The following is a 19,786-nucleotide window of genomic DNA, read 5'->3' on the forward strand; positions in this document are numbered from 1 at the left end:
GGTCTGGTCCACTCCACAGCCAGGCCTGACCCAGGGGTCCTGAGTCTGCATCTCTGGGGGATCTTGTAGTTTATAGGGGAGGATCTTCTGAAAGGAGTGGCTGGATCCCAGGGACACATCACTCCTTGTATCCTGTAAGGAGAGAGAAACTGGGGGAAGACGAGGGGGAGTTGCTTCCTGAACAGGTGGGCTCTGGGGGGATGGAGGGGTAGGAGGAAGCTGAAGGGGTGAAGCTTTCAGGGCTGAAGGGAGCAGAGAGCATCTGCTCACCCGCAGCTCGCAGGGCTGCACCACCCAGGGCCCAGGCTCTCTCCATCCCGAGGGTGAATCCACGGCGCTTCTTTGTGGCCCGGGCCCTCTGCAGGACACTGGGCCCACCTTGCTGGGGTGGGTTTGATGGGGTCACAGCCCCAGGAGAGAGGGAGGAAGGAGCCTGGCCTGGGAGGTAGTGGGATTTCCGGGAATAAGAGGCCCCCGATGCGTCCCCACCCATACTTCAGTGTCCAGCCTCCTGTCCCCAGTGAGAGAGGGCCTGCTGGATCCTGGGAGTGGCCCAGGTAACTCCGCGCTCCCCGCCTACGGCTGCCCGCCAGAATCCTGAGCAGCGGCGCTCACCGTCCCAACCGACAACTGAAAACCACCACAGAGCTGATGGAAAGCCGTAGTTTGGAGTAAAAATAGGCCTTTATCTGTCATATATTGCAATACTTATCCCAATTTATCTTTATCTGTTAGTGTATGCTTTACACATACACATTTTCAGTGCTAAGGAAAATGATTTATTGATTTTTCTTGACTTTTCTTTCTTTTTATTATTAGGAACCCTTTCCAATTGTATTCAAGTTATTACATGCTTTCCTTTTCTCCACATTTATCACTTGAATCCTTCTGAAACTTGCATCTAACTTGGACTGGCTTATCGTGTAAATGATAGAAGCATAACCACCACCACGCACCAAGCAGAAAAAAAAAGAAAGAAACCACCACAAAACTAACGGCAAACCAGTCAGATCTCTGAGCCCGGAGTACCTCGCCTCGTGTGAGTCAAGAAGAGGGTTTGTTGAAAACCATGCTCCTGTTTTCCCTTTCTCTGCCCGTTCATTCGGGGATGTGGCGCTTTCCGTGTGACCTCAGCTACACTCGTCCCCACGTGTGGGAGGCCCTGCCCACAGCCATGCCCTTGTCCCTGCTCAGCTGCTCTTCCCTGCAACTGTCTGACCCTCAGAGCTCCACATCAGGCCTGGGAGGGGAGGGGTTAGTGGGGAGGGGAGGGGCCAGCGGGTCTGGCTGGCCCCAGGCTTCCAGAATCTCACACCCCTCTCCCCCTTGTTGATGTTGATGATGGAGCTTTTCCTTTATGCTCTGACTTGATGCCAGGCTCTGCACTAGGGGAGCCTGTGTAATTTTACTTACTGTGCAATAGCACCAAGGTGGTGATATGCTTGTTATCACCACTATGAAGGACAGCTAGACGCAGACAGGTTAAGCAACTTGCCCAAGGTCACACAACAGTCAGGATTCAAACCAGGTCTCGCTGATACCTTTGCTCCCAGCCACTCTGCTGCACACACATTTGCATATACAGGTGTATTTTATCGATACAATAGTTAAAATAACAGTAGTCCACCCAGTAGCAATCACATACTCAAAAGCATAGTCCCCTGCATCACCTCATTCAAACTCCCCATGGCCCATGAGGAAGGGAATCCAGACGTCCTTACCCTGGTCAGCAGGCATCACGGGGAGAAGCGGGGCCTGGTGTGAACTGGGTGCAAAGTGTATCAGTCAGCACGGGGCTTAGATGATGGAAATGTTTTCTCTCACGGTTCTGGAGGCCAGAAGTCCAAGATGAAGGTGCTGGCAAGTGTGGTTTCTCCTGAGGCCTCTCTCCCTGGCTTGCAGGGGGCCGTCTTCTCCCTGTGTCCTCACACGGCCTTTCCCCTGTGCGTGTCTGTGTCGTAATCTCTCTTGTAAGGATACCAGTCATATTGGATTAGAGTCCAACCTAACGACCTCATTTTAACTTAATCACCTCTTGAAAGACCCTGTATCTCCTAATACAGTCACATTCTGAGGTTCTGAGGGTTAGGACTTCAACATACGAATTTGGGAGGGACACGTTTCAGCCTATAACATGAACCAAATGGTCTCTCCAGGCCTCAGTCTCCTGCTCTGTGAAATGAGTGTGATCACGTCTGTTGTTCCAACTGTATACAGCTGTAAAGGCCGAACAAGTAACCCTGAGAAGGTGCCGTATGAATACTGGCTCTCAGTAGTAAGTGATGCACTAGACGTCACCCAGAACGTGGGGGGAGCAGCGTTAAGGGCCAGCTCTGGGTCTCCGCCCTGATCCTCTCTCTGTTACTCACTAGGATGTGTCCTTGGACAAGTCACTGCCCCGTGCCTCAAGTTTCCCAAGCTGTACAGTGAAGATAAGCCCCTCCTAGGGAATTAAGGAAGAATCCCCCTGGCTGAGGAGCTTGGTCCAGTCCCCGGTAGCCAGGGGAGGAGCCAGCCTCGCACGCAGCCCTTCCCTCGTTCCAGAGGTTTCTCTAAACTCAGTTCCCCAGCACCTCATTAACTGGTGATTTAGTGCTTCACCAATAGGCTTGTGCTCCCAGGTGACCTCCCCCTCACCCCAGCCCTCTGCTCCGTAATCTGTCAGCAAATCTGCGTTTTGTCTCAAGAAGAAAAACAAGATTCCCAGCAAAGTGCTTGTGGGCAGACTTGTAATTTGTCTGATGTCTGTCCAGGGGGTCGGTGGACCGAGGGCCAGCGCCTTCGAAAGAGACTCACACATGCTTCACATACTTCTGTCTCAACTCTGCGGTTTGGAGAGCCGAGGCGCTCCCAGAGCCATCCTCGTGTCCTCAGCCATCAGTCCTCCCACCCACCGACCGCTCCACGCCCCCTCCACCCGGCCCGCGCCCCCTGCCGACCAGGAACGCGCATGCGCTGTTTATCAGGCCCGTCCAATCACAGGAAAAACATTTCCTTTGAAAACCCCACAGATGTTCCCACAACCTCGCTGCCGCTGCCCCACCCCCACCCCCGTGAGCCCGGGGTCCCCTGCGCCCCTGAGGACCCCCTATGTTTCCTGACACGGCCTCCTGTCTCCACCTCCAGAGCCCTACAGATCTGTGTTCCCTCAAGAAACCACAGGGATGGCCTTCGCTGGTGGTGCAGTGGTTGAGAGTCCGCCTGGCAATGCAGGGGACACGGGTTCGAGCCCTGGTCCGGGAAGATCCCACATGCCGCAGAGCAACTAAGCCTGTGTGCCGCAACTACTGAGCCTGTGCTCTAGAGCCTGCGAGCCACAACTACTGAGCCCGCACGCCTAGAGCCCGTGCTCTGCAACAAGAGAAGCCACCACAATGAGAACACAATGTGAAGCCCGCACACCTCAATGAAGAGTAGCCCCCGCTCGCCGCAACTAGAGAAAGCCTGCGTGCAGCAACGAAGACCCGATGCAGCCAAAATTAAATAAATAAATATATTTATTTATTTTAAGGAAAAGAAAGAAACCACAGGGATTTTCAATAAAAACCTGTTGAATGAGAGACCTTAAAAATGTAGCTCCAGGGCTTCCCTGGTGGCGCAGTGGTTGAGAGTCCGCCTGCCGATGCAGGGGACACGGGTTCGTGCCCCGGTCCGGGAAGATCCCACATGCCGCGGAGCAGCTGGGCACGTGAGCCATGGCCGCTGAGCCTGCGCGTCCGGAGCCTGTGCTCCGCAACGGGAGAGGCCACAACAGTGAGAGGCCCAAGTAACGCAAAAAAAAATAAAAAAAGAAAAAGAAAGAAAGAAAAATGTAGCTCCAGAGTTTCCGTTTGGGAAGATGAGAAAGTTCTGGAGATGATGGTGGTGATGGTTGCCCAAGGACGGAAGGTGGTTAATGAACTGTGCGCCGGAAAATGGTTCGGATGGTAAATCGTCTGTCCTGTATATGTCACCACAATAAAGACAAAGTCTGGCTTCTCGTTGCTGGGGGGCTGAGGGCTGTCGAAGAGCCTCCCCAGATTCTGGAGGACAGCGTGGGTTCCACCTGCCCACAACTGCCCGTACCTGGGGAATCTCTCACTCGCACCCCTTACCCCCCATCCAGTGCTGTGCGATGGCTGCCGAGGGAATGGAAAGTGCACAAGGGGTCGTTCCTCCCACAGGGTGGCTCAGAGAGCCGGGATGAGGACCTGGGCTGAGCCCTGACCTCCTGACCCCCAGTCCCTGCCCAGCCACACGAATGTCGGGGCGAGCCCGATGACACCGAGGGAGTGCCTTGCACTGGGGCCTGTGAGGCCTGGGCCTGTAAAATGAGCTCTTTTGTAAATAGGCCCTTGGCTTCCCTGCTGCCGGAGGCTAAGCCCCTCTTTGGAATCAGTGATTGAAAACATCCCTAAGAGTCCAGCGGACACTGTGCCCTGGCATGGCTCTGCCGGGAGGGGGCTGGGCGGCGGCTGCCCTGGACGGGCCTGGGGGTTTGGAGCCAGCCTCGCTGGACGCTGAGACCAGCCCCTCGGTCAGGGTATGTGGTGGGGGCAGGTTGAGCGGTCAGAGGTGAGAACCCCGCTCCTGGCCATGCAGCCCCCAGGACTATGCACCCTGGCTGGGGGGCGGGGGCCAGGTGAGCTATCAGTCGTGTGGCAGGGTCCCACTTCAGCAGGAGGGGGAGGGCACTTGTGATGCTGCAGGCTGCCTGACTTGGGGACCAAAGTCTGGGGAGTGGACAGGAAGACAAAGCCACCCCATCTCTCCACTGACCCCAGAGTCCACAACAAACAGGGCAGAGACCCCAGCACTGGGACTGAAAAGGTTGTCTCCTGGGTCCCTTTCCCATCGAGGACTGGGGAGGCTGCCCCTGAGTGCCTGGCCTGGGGAGCAGGGCAGCATGTCCACTTCACAGCTGGGCCCAGGCCACCCTGGGCCCCGGGGCTCCTGGATCACGTGGACAGAGAAGCCAGCAGGAATGGGGTGCCCCCAAACAGGGCGGCTGGTGGAAATCCTTTCCTGGGGCCTGCCAGAGAGGAGCCTCTGAGACGGCAGGGCCCTTCACACAGAGAGGCGTGGGGCTCAAGCGCCACGACACCACGTGGGGGCTGGCTGCCGGGGCCAGGAGAGTGTCCACCTTCCTCAACAAATCAGATGGAAAAGATATATGACGGAATCATTGGACTTTTGAAAAAGAAGAAAAAAGGTGAGGCCATGGTAAGGTTAGCTTCCACAATGCTCTATGTAGCAAGCAAACTCCAGATTCTTTGCTGGAGAGGGACCCCGGACTGGGCCAAAGCAATCAGGGAAACAAGATCGATTCCATGAGGCCGAGTCCAAGAGATAAACCCATTTCCCCAGAGAAGCACAGAGATTCCTGGGACTCCGGCCAGAAATGAATTTCTTCCCTGGGTCCTCAGGACCCATGCTGATCATCACAAGCTGCGTCCTCAGCAGATCCCTCCCGCAAAGAAAAGAACAAGTTTCTTAGGATTTTTTTGCTAATCACATCCCATAGGGGTAGGCCAGTGGCATCATGCCAAAGTAAACTTTCTGTGGGGGAGAAGATTTTAACATCACTTGTTTACATAGGAACATTCAGCAAATTCTAAGCGAATCTAATCGGGCTGTTGAAGCAGGGCCTGGCCATACTTGGTTATCAGTAAATACTAGTAACGACAACACAGCGAACATTTATTGAGCAACTACTATGCCCAAAACACTGTGCTAAACTATTTTTTACTTATAACGAGGTGGGTGTGTGGCTCTTGTCTCTTTTACAACTAAAGAAGTAGACTTAACAGGGTAGCAGTAACTTGTCCAGAGCTGCACCAGAAGTGGCAAAAGCAGCAAAGAGCTCCAGCCGGCTGACTCCAGAGCCCGTACCTAACTCCTGCCATCAACCACAGCAGAGGTTTTCCTAGATTTCAGACCCAGACACGCACATCTTAAAAATATTCTTCTCTTTGTTAAGTAGTGTAGGGTTTTGGTATCTGATTTATCATTTAGTCCATAGGTTATAGAAGATAAGACAGTATCTCAAAACAGAGTGACAGACTGAGAGAACGACCTTATGGTTTCCGGGGGGAAAGGTGGAGGGAAGGGATAGTTAGGGAGTTTGGGATTGACACGTACACACGGCTATATTTAAAATGGATAACCAACAAGGACCTACTGTGTAGCACAGGGAACTCTGCTCAACGTTATGTGGCAGCCTGGATGGGAGGGGAGAATGGATACATGTGTATGGATGGCCGAGTCCCTTTGCTGTGCACCGGAAACTATCACAACATTGGTAATCGGCTCTACTCCAATATAAAATAAAAAGTTAAAAAAAAAAAAAAGACTATCTCGATGCGAGTGAACATGCCTCATGCTCTTGGACTCAGAGACCAGCCACCCTATCACAGCACTTAGGGGCATGGGAAGCCGGGTGGGCGGGGGCTCTTTGGACTGTCATCCGTTGGGAGTGGGGCGATGCGTTGAGGTTCCCACAGGGCGGTCCCTGGGAGGCAGGGGCCTTTTTCATCAGCGACCATGGAGAGAAGGGTGTTTGTGTATGAGCAGTGGGCAGCAGTCACAGGGTCCTGCCAGAGGGTCGCCGGCAGGGAGCAACTTGGACCTACTACAGCTGCCGTGATTCTGCTGAGGCAGCAGTCACAGGGTCCTGCCCCCAAACAGATGAAACTCGAGGTAGGGCAATTAATTCTCTCTCCTTGGAAATGAAATCTGGTACCAAATCACCCCAGGAGAGAGGAGGGCTGGGGCCAAGTAAACTCACAGCCACATCCCAGAGATGCATTCCTCAAGTTCTGGCTGCCGAGACGTTGGCTTTTCCCGAGTTCTTGACCTTCTTTAATCTGGGTGTTCATCTCTCCTTCACTCACTATCCTTCCAACAAATCCCCCTTTCTTGCTTAAACTCCCCAAACCCAGTTTCTTTCGTTTCAGCCAAAGAATGCTGACTGACACCCCTGGTCGACCACCCTTTCTGCTCCCAGCAAAATACAGGCAGGTGTGGAGTTAGGGGTGAGCTGGCCCTGGTCTCCACTCGAAAGAACCCGAAACTCATGTAAATACCCTTTGTAGGATTAGCAACCCCGGTACGAATTACACTTGGCTTCAGAATCCACACAGAGAGCAAGCAAATGCATGGTTTTGAGGGAAGCTAGAAATCTTCCGGAATGAGTGAAAACAGATGTTGCTACAGCAAGCTCCCTGACGTTCCCTCCGAGCCACACACAAACACACATGCAGACACACACACACGCACACACAAACACACATGCAGACATGCAACACACACACGCACACACAAACGCACATGCAGACACACACACACACTCTGACCAGGCTGCCACAGTGTGTCAGATGCAGAGCACGGGGGCCCACATGCAGAAGCTCTGAGGTCTCTGACGGCAAGTGTGTCCGCCCGGAAACTGACTGTCGCCTTGCTCATCTCATCCTCAGAGAAATGCTCTTAGGATATCACCCACATCTGAATATTCGGGGAAAGGCACTCTTGCCAGATCTGTGCCCAAGATCTCTCTAGGAAAATTCAGCGGGACTGGAGCGAAAGGCAGGACCACCAGCCTTCTATGTGTTAGCACAGAGGGTGGGCCTGCTCCTTCCGAGCCACTGACTCTGTCATTTGGTGGACACGCCCTTAGACTTGGCGATAACAGATATGCAATCTCCACTCACCAGCTGAGCGACTTTGCTTAACCTCTCGAGGCTTCAGTTTCCTCATCAGTAAAATCAGGAAGATGATAATTATCCTGAGAAGTCGTTAGGGAAGCCAAAAGTTATTACCCAACGTGTAATTGTGCCTGCCTTAGGACTGTCACTCAATTATAGTGGAATAAAATAAAGATTACAAAAGCACAGAATTTTTGTTTGTTTAGTGCTGTTTGGGGGTGGGGTGGGGAATATGTCAGAAAGTTTCTACCACCCTTGTAAATCGTCACTTTCCCATTGGCCGGCGAATACAGAGACCTGGTTTTACCTCTTCGTAAGCTGGTGCAAGCAAGATGCTGGTGAAGAGTATGAATGATGGGTTAGTTTCAGGTAATTACTTGCAAGGAGTTGGCAAAGTCGGTCTGAAACCATAAACCAAAGATGGCTGCCACCTGCGCAGGGAAAAATCAGGATGCTTGGGAAAGTCTCTCTGTCTCAAATCTCTCTCCTTCTGAGGCTGAAATCTGGAATGTAGGGGGAAGAGCTCCTTTGGCCCCCTTAACAGCAAATGGAAGCCTAGTAATTCCACTTCAAGAATAATTGTGCTATATTTAATTGTTGAGTAATGGGAGGGACCGTGGGCTGGGGCCGGAAAGGGTAGAAGGGATCAGACCAGGACCCTGAGGGAAGGAGAGATGGGCCCCCTGGAACAGCAGGAAGGTCCCTGGAGGCCCCCCGGCCAAAAAAATGGAGGCTGAGGCAGCATTAGCTCAGCTAAACTCTTGCCTTGACATCTGGGGGTGTTTCCAGTTTTGACTATTGGAAATAAAGCTGCTATGAAAATTCAAGTGCAAGTCTTCACATGGACAGATGCTTTCGCGCTCTTGGCTAAAGAGGAATGGATGAGTCATATGGTAGGTGTATGTTTAACTCTCTAGGAAATTGCCCAACTGTTTTCCGAAGTGGTTGTACTGTTTTATATTCTCATCAGATGTGCAGGCACGCCTCGGAGATGTGGGCTCTGAACCAGATCACTGCAATAAAGTAAATCTAACAATAAAGTGAGTCACACAAATTCTGGGGTTTGCTGGTGCATATAAAAGTTATGTTCACACTATATTGTCGTGTACTGTGTGCGATAGCATTATGTCTAAAAAAGGTACATACCTTAATTTTAAAATATTTTGTTGCTAAAAAATGCTAACCATCATCTGAGCCTTCAGCAAGTCATAGTAACATCAAAGGTCACTGATCACAGATCAGTGTAATAAATATAATAACAATAAAAAGTTTGAAATATTTCAAGAATTACCAAAATGTGACACAGAGGCACAAAGTGAACAGATGCTGTTGGAAAAATGGTGCCGACAGACTTGCTTGACACAGGGTTGCCACAGACCTTCAGTTTGTAAAAGGCAATATCTGGGAAGTGCAATAGAACGAGGTGAGCCTGTATATGAAAGTTCCAGTCGTTTCGTACTCTTGCCAACAAGAATTCTTGAAATGATCAGACTTGTTCATTTTAATCATTCTAATAGGTGCAGTGGTATCTCATTGTGGTTTTAATTTGAATTTCTCTAATGACTAGTTTATGTTGAGCATCTTTTCATGCGTTCATTGGTTATTTTGTATTCTTCTTTGGAGAAATGTTATTCAAATCCTCTCCTCATTTTTAAATTGGGTTATTTGTGTTTTTATTGTTGAGTTGTAAGATTTTTACAAAATACATTCTGAATACCAAAGCCTTGTCAGAGATATGATTTGCAAATATTTTCTCCCATTCTGTAGACTGATTTTTCACTTTCTTGATAGCGTACTTTGAAGCACAATCGTGTTTTTTTTTGGCTGCGTTTGGTTTTCCTTGCTGCATGCGGGCTTTCTCTAGTTGCGGCAAGTGGGGGCTACTCTTCGTTGAGGTGCGCAGGCTTCTCATTGCGGTGGCTTCTCTTGCTGCAGAGCACGGGCTCTAGGCGTGCAGGATTCAGTAGTTATGGCACGCAGGCTCCGTAGTTGTGGCTCGTGGGCTCTAAAGCGCAGGCTCAGTAGTTGTGGCGCACGGGCTTAGTTGCTCTGCGGTGTGTGGGATCTTCCCGGACCAGGGCTCGAACCCATGTCCCCTGCATTGGCAGGCAGATTCTTTTTTTTTTTTTTTTTTTTTGCAGTACGTGGGCCTCTCACTGTTGTGGCCTCTCCCGTCTCAGAGCACAGGCTCCAGACACACAGGCTCAGCAGCCATGGCTCACAGGCCCAGCCACTCCACGCCATGTGGGATCTTCCCGGACCGGGGCACAAACCCGTGTCCCCTGCATCGGCAGGCAGACTCTCAACCACTGTGCCACCAGGGAAGCCCTGAAGCACAAAAGTTTTAAATTTTGATCCAATTAAAAAAATTGTTTGCTTTATGCATCATATCTAAGAAATTATTCCCTAATCTAAGGTATGAAAATTTACACTAATGTTTTCTTCTAAGAGTGTTATAATTTTAGCTCTTACATTTTAGGTCTTTGGCCCATTTTGAGTTAATTTTTGTATATGGTGTGAGGTAGGGGGTCCAAATTCATTCTTTTGCATGTGGCTATCCAGTTGTCCTAGCACCATTTTTAAAAAAGATTGCTTTCTCTCATTGAATTGCCTTGGCACCCTGTTGAAAATGAACTGACCATACTTGTGTAAATTTATTTCCGGTCTCTCAATTCTATTCCACTGATCTATATGTCTATCCTTATGCCATACATTGACTGATTTTTTTAACTAAATTTATTTATTTTATTTATTTATTTTTGGCCACATTGGGTCTTTGTTGCTGTGCACAGGCTTTCTCTAGTTTCGGCAAGCAGGGGCTACTCTTCGTTGCAGCATGCAGGCTTCTCATTGCAGTGGCTTCTCTTGCTGTGGAGCATGGGGTCTAGGTTCATGGGCTTCAGTAGTTGTGGCACGCGGGCTCAGTAGCTGTGGCTTGCAGGCTCTAGAGCACAGGGTCAGTAGTTGTGGCACATGGGCTTAGTTGCTCCGTGGCATGTGGGATCTTCCCAGGCCAGGGATTGAACCTGTGTCCCCTGCATTGGCAGGTGGATTCTTAACCACTGAGCCACCAGGGAAGCCCACATTGATTGATTTTTTAATGTTAAACCAACTTTGAATTCCTGGGGTAAATCTCACTTGGTCTTGATGTTTTATGTTTTTTATATAATTGTTGAATTTGATTGCTAAATTTTTGTTTAGAACTTTTGCATCTATGCTCATGATGGATAGTGGCATATAATTTTATTTCTTATAATGTCTTTGATTTTGATATCAGAGTAATACTTGCCTCACAGAATGAACTGAGAAGCATTCCCTTCTCTTCAATTTTCTAGAAGCATTTGTAGAGAATTGGTCTTATTTCTTCCTTAAATATTTGGTACAATTCCCCAGTGAAGCCATCTGGGTCTTAAGTTTTGTTTGTGGAAAGGTTTTAACCACAAATTCAGTTTTAAAAATAGATACAGGGCTATCAGATTATATATTCTTCTTGATGAAGCTGTGTCTTTTGTGTTTCTTATGTTTGGGGTTTGGAGAGTTCCTTGGATCTGTGAATTTATAACTTTCATCAAATTTGGAAACTTTCAGCCCTTATTTCTTCAAATATTTTTTTCTGTTCCCTCCTTTCTCCCCACTTCTTCAAGGACTCCAATTACTCACATATTAGGCTGCGTGAAGTTGTCCCACAGCTTACTGATACTTTTTCCGTTTTTAAAATTCTTTTTTTCTCTGCTTTTCGTTTTGGATAGTTTCTACTGCTATGTCTTCAAGTTTACTAATATTTTATTCTGAAATGCCTCATCTGCTGTTAATTCCATCCAGTGTTGCTGTTGTTTAATATCAGACATTGGTTTCATCTCTAGAAGTTCTGTTGGGACTCCCTGATTCTACATCACCTTTTGAACACATGGAATACAGTTACAATAACTGTTTTCATGTCCTTGGTGCACTACTCTCGACCCTGTGTGGGGTTGGGCAGTAATCCTTTTCCCACCTTGGGTAGTTTCCTCCTGTGCACGGGTTAATCTGTCTCCAGCTGCATACTGGAGAGGGACCTTCCATAGGTCTCCAGGGGTCTCCGCTCTCTGGTACTTTATCCAACCAACTCTAGGCACTTTGTTTGTCCTGGTTGTTCAGCTGTTTCTGAAACTCAGGGAGTCCACTGGGCTCCATCCAGGCTCCCCCTTCCTGCTCTGAGGTCTGGAAATTTTCTCAGGGCAGTAAGTTGGCCTCTCATAGGACTCACCTCATTTGTCCCTGTCTCTCAGGAACTGCTGTCCTTTGTTGCCAGATGCCCAGTGTCTTAAAAACCATTTCACATATTTTATGTGTCTGGTTTTTGGTTGTTTCAGGTAGGAAGCAGGAGGGTAAATCCAATCCCTATTACTTCACATTAGCCAGACTTGAAGTCAAAGCTGGTGAATTCTGAAAGCTGTTGAAAAACTGCCTTTCTTTGTCTAGTTAGCCTCTGATATTTCTCCAAAGCTGCCAGGAAGAGTCTGTGGGGGAGATAAAATGAAATTTGGAGGGATGGGATGTTTACCAGCTGGCTTTAATACTACAGAATAGCCATGTCTTTACTAACACTGCCCTGGTCAGACACCCAGGAAAGGCCCAGACGTTCCAGTGCCGGATGTGGGGTGAGCTTGGAGAGCCATGTGCGTGTTGAGTCTGTGAACCTTCCTCTGGGCCAGTCCCTGAGTGGCAACTCTCTTGTCCAGACAGCCTGACTCCTGACTTTGGGGGCCAGCAGTGAAACAGTGGCCAGTCAAAGAGATTTTCTTGTCATGAGAGGGAGATTTGGTTTTTGAAGCCTTCTTGTTTTTAAAACTTGACTCTTTTTAGAATGGACAGTGACTCCTTGGACCAGATTGAGAGCATGTCATCCTGGGAATGAGGGGGGTGGGGAGTGGGGAGACCTGAGCCCAGCGGTCCAGCGCATTCTGGTTCAGGACCCTTGCTCAGAGACTAGGGGACTCTCTAATATCTAATGCTGGTCCCATCCTTCTCTGGACCCTGGCAACACTCATAGTGTGGGACGTGTATATACAGGGTGCTAAGGGTATATGGCCATGTATTATTCCCCAAATAATTTTAATTCTCTGATAATCGTCTTCCAAGCATTAATTATAATAGTAATAATACTGAGGTTTCACAAAGCCCTCTTTTTTCTTCCAATAATACAATATATTTTGTGTTTGTGTGTGGTAAAATACACATAACAAAATTTATCATTGTAACCACTTTAAATTGTACACTTCAGTGACATTATGTACATTCACAGTGTTGTGCAACTATCACCACTATCTAGTCATACTTTTTTCATCACCCCAAATCAAAACCCAGTACCTGGGACTTCCCTGGTGGCCCAGTGGTTAAGACTCTGCGCTCCCAACGCGGGGCCCAGGTTCGATCCCTGGTCAGGGAACTGGATCCCACATGCAGGCCGCAACTACGAGTTTGCATGCCACAACTAAGGAGCACGCCTGCCGCAACTAAGACCCAGCGAGGGCTTCCCTGGTGGCGCAGTGGTTGAGAGTCCGCCTGCCGATGCAGGGGACACGGGTTTGTGCCCCGGTCCGGGAAGATCCCACATGCCGCAGAGCGGCTGGGCCCGTGAGCCATGGTCGCTGAGCCTGTGCGCCCGGAGCCAGTGCTCCGCAACGGGAGAGGCCACAACAGTGAGAGGCCCGCGTACCGCAAAAAAACAAAAAAAGCAAAAAAAACTGCATGCATGAGCAGTTGGGGCAAACAGCTAGAAAAGACCAAAAAACCCCACAGACTGCCACTTTTGAAGAGCCCGGAGCAGAAGATGGGAGTCAGGAGCAAAAGCAGGGTACTCTGCATGCCCCCTGCACACAACGCCACCAGAAGGGTGGGTAAAACACCTATGCCACCCCTCCAGCCTGACCCCCAGACCCCTACCCTCACCCCATTTAAGGAACAAGCTCACCCCCACACACAGGGAGCCAGAGAGCAAGGGACCCTGTTGTGTGTTCTCCCTCCCCCCTGCTGCAGCAGGGGCCCCAATAAAGCCTTGCCTGAATTTCTTGTCTGGCCTCTGGTCAATTTCTATTGCCTGGGGAAGGCCAAGAACCCTGGTCTGGGTATCAGCTCCTCTCTGTGTAAACTCTTCCTATGTCTTCTCACTCTTCACTTCACCTTCACCAAGGGCTGCAGCTCCCAGGCATGTTCATGACTCCCACCCTCTCTGCCTGGCCTCAGCTGTAAGCCATACCTGTACGGCCAGATGCCCATCAGTCTTCACATCTGGACGTTGCAATGGCCCCTTTAAGTACACAGGTCCTGAAATGAACTCATGATCAGCCTGGAGAAGCATCCTCTGAACGGGTGTCATCAGCCACCATCTACCCAGTCTCTCGGCACAGTGGGGACTCCCAGAGTCCCTCCCTCCTCCCAGCAGGCATCTAGCTTCTGAAGAGTCCACCTCTGGAATATCCCTGCCCTTTCTGCCTTCCTCTCTCCTGCTGGATCCCAGCAGCCCCCTCCTGCCTCCTTTCAACCCACCTCCACCAGTCTTTTTCCAAACGTCTCCAAACGTCTAACCCCCCCCGCCCCCCCAAACTCTTCAGTGGCCCCCATCGCCTACGAAGTTAAGTTCCCACTCCTTAAGCAGAGCTGCAAGGTGATTCACAAATTTGGGGAAACAAAGAATGTGTTTCTTTAGTTTTGACCACTTGGAGAATAAATGGCCCAATGCCCCATGGGACCCCATTATGGGCTTTTCTTTCGGAGTCTGGACATGGTCAACCATTAGAAGGTCCGGTCGTCGTGATGAGGGCTAGCTTTCCAAAGCCACCCTGCTCCCCGCCCCCCAAAACACACAGATACAAATCCGATCTGAGATCGCCTGGCTAGCTTCTCTAAAGAGCCCTGGAGTGTTCGGGGAAATCCTGCTACCTTTAGGACCTGGAGGAGCCGAGTAGGGGGGTCACCCCGCTCCCCCCGCCCCCGCCCCCACCCCCACCCCCACCCCCACCCCTGGCCGCCGAGCCGGCACCGGAACTGCCTGATGGGAACACGCAGACCCGCGCTCCAGGAGGTCTCGCTGCCCGGGGCGTCGGATTCCTGCAGAGATCTCGGTGGACAGTCAGAGATGCGCGCCGAGCCTGGGAGCGCGGGGGGGGTGGGGAGGGGGAGCTCCCCCTCCTCTTGCGGGATTTATTTAGGATTCGGGGTGTGCACGTGATTCCCCAGCGAGGGCGGACTAAGGGCGCTCTCCAACAAGCAGGGCCGACTCCAAGTCCCCCGAGAGCCCCTCTGGCAAGGGTCCTTAGGACTGGGAGCCTGGAAGGAGCTGACTTGCCTGGTGGTGGCGCGCAGCCGCGGGCCCGGGTGAGTTCCCGGCGTGAGCGTCTCCCCAACCCAGACCCTGCAGTCCACCTCCTTCTCCTCCTCCTCGTCCGGCCTTTGGTCCTGGCGGGGGTGGCAGGGGGCGGGAGCCCAGAGGCGCAGGCCGGGCAGCCGGAACCGTCGCACGCCGAGCGGTCCGCAGCGTCCCAGGGGCGGGCGCGGGGACCGCGGGCTGAGGTCTGTCCCGAGAGGGCGAGGGCGGGGGCGGGGGCGAGGGCGGGGGCGGGGGCGCAGGCCAGGAAAGTGGGAGGGACAGGTTGAGGGGTGGTCTCTGAGGAGGAGCCAGGCTGAACTGTATTGTTCGCCTCGGCCGCCCGGAGCGCGCGGAGCGGGCCGGGGAGCGTACGCGGGGCGCTCCGCTTCCCGTGTTCTCCCCGTCCCCGGCGCCCCGAGAAGAGGTCCGGGCTTTCCCGCGCGCCCCGGGACGCCTCTGCTCAGGTGGGGTGCGGGTCTTCCCTGGGGGCGCGGGCAAGGGAGGCGTTCCGCGCCGGTGGGGCTGCGACTGCTGCACCCGGGGACCGGGAGTCCCGAGTGGGCCGCCCAGCGCAGCGCAGCCCCCGCCGCCTCCGCGGGCCGGGAGGCCGGGTGGGCGCTCGGGAGCGAGCGTCCGGCGCTTCACCCGCGCCGCGTGCTTCCGCAGGAGCCGGGGGCCGGGGGCCCCGCGATGGCCGCGGGACGCAGCCACAGGGAGCCGCGGCGAGGATACCCGGGCGCCCCTCCCTAGCGGGGCGCAGCCTCCTCCTAAGTCCGCCGCCCGACCGGCGGGATGGGGGGCGGAGGGTCTGCCCTGAGGGTCTGCGCGGACCACCGCGGGGGCATCAACTGGCTCAGCCTGAGCCCCGACGGGCAGCGCCTGCTGACGGGCAGCGAGGACGGCACGGCCCGACTCTGGAGCACCGCGGACGGCCAGTGCTGCGCCCTCCTGCAAGGTAGACCCGCTTGGCCGCGTCCTGCGACCTCTCTCTCTGTCCTCCTCTCTGCCGCTCGCCTGCCTCAGACCTGGGCGCTTTTGTCCGCAGACCCCTTCCCCCAAGTCCAGCCCGCGCCCATCGCGCTGGGTGGGGTGGGAGTGCAGAGGGGGCTGCGATACGGGCCAATGAGCCGAGGGGCGAGGCTGCGAGGGCGCAGATCACCTGTCAACCGCTGGGTGAAATCCCTTCCATCACGGCAGTTTTAACAAAAAGAAATCGCAGCTCTGCCCCTTTCAGCTTCCCTCGTCTCTCACTGGCCTTGTGATCTCTGGCTGAACATTTCCTCTCTCGGGGCCTTTGTAGTCACAACGGGGGCTTGTTAATCGGCCTGGGCACTGCGGAGTGCACTCCGCATGGTGTGGTACTGTTTTCCCACCACTCGTGCAGGCAGGGAAACTGAGGCACGGAGTTAGGTAGTTCGCCAGCGGTTTACACAGCCCATGGTGGGGCAGAGTCGAAAACCCCCTCCCTCAATCGACCCCCCTGCCCTGCTCTCTCACTGCCTCATTTCACCTGCAATTTGGCATGTTTGGAAAGTCCATGAAATAGCAGGAGGTACACATAGGCGTAAATATTGTTTTACGAAAGAGCCCTACCAGTCTACCCACACCGATTTATATTTGTGGCTTACTCAAGGGGAGGTGGACGTTTTTCTTACCTCGGGTCCCTGTCACATGCCTGCAGCACAGGAGTGTGAGGTCCCTCTGTTGTCTGAGTGGCTCCTACAGCCCCTTGTGGAAGCACCAGGCTGCCTGCACTGTGTGCACAGTTATTTTTCACTGTTGGTTTTTCCACCATAATCAGCAAATCCTGGGTGGCCTGCCCCAGGCCTCCTGGCTCATCTAGGCCCAGGGAGTAAATTAGCTTCCGTATTGGCGGATCCTGACCCTGCTGGGTTTCTTTTTTTCATTTCATTTCATTTATTTATTTATTTATCTTTGGCTGGGCCATGAGGCTCGTGGGATCTTAGTTCCCCCTGACCGAGGAGCAAACCTGTGACCCCTGCAGTGGAAGCGCAGAGTCTTAACCACTGGACCGCTAGGGAAGTCCCACCCTGTTGGTTTTATTTTTTATTTATTTATTTTTTGGCTGCGTTGGGTCTTCACTGCTGTGTGCGGGCTTTCTCTAGTTGCGGCGAGCGGGCACTACTCTTCGTTGCGGTGCACGGGCTTCTCATGGCGATGGCTTCTCTTGTTGCGGAGCACGGGTGTGCAGGCTTCAGTAGTTGTGGCGCGCGGGCTTAGTTGCTCCCCGTCATGTGGGATCTTCCCAGACCAGGGCTCGACCCGTGTCCCCTACTTTGTCAGGCAGATCTTAACCACCGAACCGCTAGAGAAGTCGCACCCTGTTGGCTTTACATCAAAACTCAGTAGGGATGCATCTTGGACTGCCTGCTGCTTGGGAGCTGGTGTAGGTAATGGGGAGTTGGCCACCATGCACAGATAGTCACACACACTGCCAAGGCACAGATCTGTTAGAAAATTTAAATCCAGTGTGTATTGCTTTCCAAACATGAGAAGAGTGTCTGGAGGGCTTTCAGACATGCAGGTTCCTAGGTCTGGGTTTCACTGAGCCTTTGGGGGTAGGACTCCAGAATTGGCATTTCTAACAAGCTGTGAGGTGACTCTGCTGATCGGCTGGCCCGGGGAGCCCTGGGCCTGGGACCCCTCGTGGGAGCCCCGTTTGTAGGCCAGTTTCTGCCTCAGGAAGCTCCAGTCCTTTCCAGGGTGGTTCTGGCCTCGTGGACACCCAGCTCCGCCCCCAGGGCCCACAGTCCTGCCCAGCCCTGCCCTGCCATCCTCACCCGGCTCTGTGCCTGGCAAGTCCCCTTCACACCCACTTTAGTGACCCTCACAGCGGCTCGTCCCCGCAGGACACCAGAACCTGCTTCCTAGCAAGGCCACGCTGGACCCTCTGTTGCCCTAGTTGGAGGCCTTCCCACTCCATGGGAAAACGCTATCAAACGGAAAAACTGCTGACAGGGTTGTTTCTTTTATAAGGGTTTGCACTTTAAGAATTGTCAAGGACAGAGGGGACAAAAGTAACCTTTGCTTATCCTGAAATTGCACTAATAGACTTGTGAGAGAGTCATTTTGGGTGTGTGATAATCTTTGTGTGGCCCCCATGGTAAGCAAGGATCTGCCAACTGCTCCTCTGTGGGATTTTTTTTTTTTGGCTGCATTGGGCCTTTGTTGCTGCACGCGGGATTTCTCTAGTTGCGGCGAGCAGGGGCTACTCTTCATTGCGGTGCGCGGGCTTCTCATTGCAGTGGCTTCTCTTGTTGCAGAGCTCAGGCTCTAGGCGCGCAGGCTTCAGTAGCTGTGGCGCATGGGTTGAGTAGTTGTGGCACACGGGCTTAGTTGCTCTGTGGCGTGTGGGATCTTCCCGGACCGGGGATCAAACTCGTGTCCCCTGCATTGGCAGGTGGATTCTTAACCACTGCGCCACCAGGGAAGTCCATAGGATTTTTTTGTATGAGTGAAATATTAATAAAAATGTCTTGACATTTTAGTGCCCTGTATTTTATAAATACCCTTCTAAGTACATATTTCTTATGTTATTAACCCTTGCAACTGTGAGGTGGATAGAATTGACAGCAGTTTAGGGACTTCCCTGGCAGTCCAGTGGTTAGGACTCTGCGCTTTCACTGCTGAGGGTCTGGGTTCAGTCCCCGGTTGGGGAACTAAGACAAGCTGCGTGGCACGGCCAAAAAAAAAATAAAATAAAATAACAATTGACAGCAGTTTATTTATTTATTTTTAAAATTTTATTGAAGTATAGTTGACTTACAATGTTGTGTTAATTTCTTCTGTACGGCAAAGTGGCTCAGTTATACATATATATTTATATATATTCTTTTCCATTAGGGTTTGTCACAGAATATTGAGTATAGTTCCCTGTGCTATACAGTAGGACCTTGTTGTTTATCCATTCTATATATAATAGTTTGCCTCTGCGAATCCCAAGCTCCCATTCCTTCCCTCCCCACCCCTGGCAACCACAAGTCTGTTCTCTATGTCTGTGAGTCTGTTTTTGTTTTGTAGATATGTTGATTTGCATTGTATTTGAGATTCCACCTATAAGTGATATCATATGGTATTTGTCTTTCTCTTTCTGACTTCGCTTAGTATGATAATCTCTAGGTCCATCCATGTTGCTGCCAATGGCATTATTTCATTCTTTTTGATGGCTGAGTAGTATTCCATTGTGTGTGTGTGTGTGTGTCTGTGTATACACACCACATCTCCTTTATCCATTTATCTGTCGGTGGACATTCAGGTAGCTTCCATGTCTTGGCTATTGTGAATAGTGCTGATGATAACACCAGTTTATAGATGAGAACAGGAGATGCAGATGTTTACCAACACGCAGCATATTCTAAGTGTCTCCTAGACACTCACATCGTGAGGCAGGTGCTGTTGTCAGCACGCCCCAGGCATAGTGTGGTTGCAGGACTTGTCCAGGGTCTTGTGCTGGTCGGCGGCAGAGAGGCTTCTCGCCCACCGTGTGGCCCCTGCTCTGGGCAGGACAGAGTTGCAGGGAAGCTGTGCTCCCCCGGGGCCATACGGCTGATCAGCGGCAGACCCTGCAGGTCTCCTGACTCCAAATCCAGGCTCTTTCCACTGCCATTGTAGACACTGCCACCTCGGGGTGAGTGTCAGCTCCTTGCATAGCTTGGGGCCCACAGAAGGCTTCAGAGGAGAGCCTGTTGGTGGGTCAGGCCTGGATTTCTCGGGCAGAGCGGCCTGGGTTGGCAGC

The 19,786-nt window shown here is 51.9% G+C and overlaps 1 protein-coding gene across 7 annotated transcripts in view; it reads left to right on the top strand.

Moving 5' to 3' along the window:
- The first annotated feature begins 14,708 nt into the window (after positions 1-14,708).
- Positions 14,709-19,786, top strand: part of WDR86 (WD repeat domain 86) — a 91,348-nt gene continuing 86,270 nt past the window's right edge. For 6 of the 7 annotated variants that reach the window (XR_009565236.1, XM_060305112.1, XM_060305113.2 and 3 more), the window contains exons 1-2: positions 14,709-15,038; positions 15,697-15,985. Coding sequence is in view for 6 of the 7 variants with exons in the window: in XM_060305112.1 (XP_060161095.1) it covers positions 15,823-15,985 (163 nt within the window). In the remaining variant the exon portion in view is untranslated. Of the gene's footprint in view, positions 15,039-15,333; positions 15,495-15,696; positions 15,986-19,786 lie in introns of those variants that run through there. The other variant, XM_070046285.1, reaches the window with a different exon arrangement.

This window comes from Globicephala melas, chromosome 9 (genome assembly GCF_963455315.2).
Source record: "Globicephala melas chromosome 9, mGloMel1.2, whole genome shotgun sequence".
NCBI lineage: Eukaryota > Metazoa > Chordata > Mammalia > Artiodactyla > Delphinidae > Globicephala > Globicephala melas.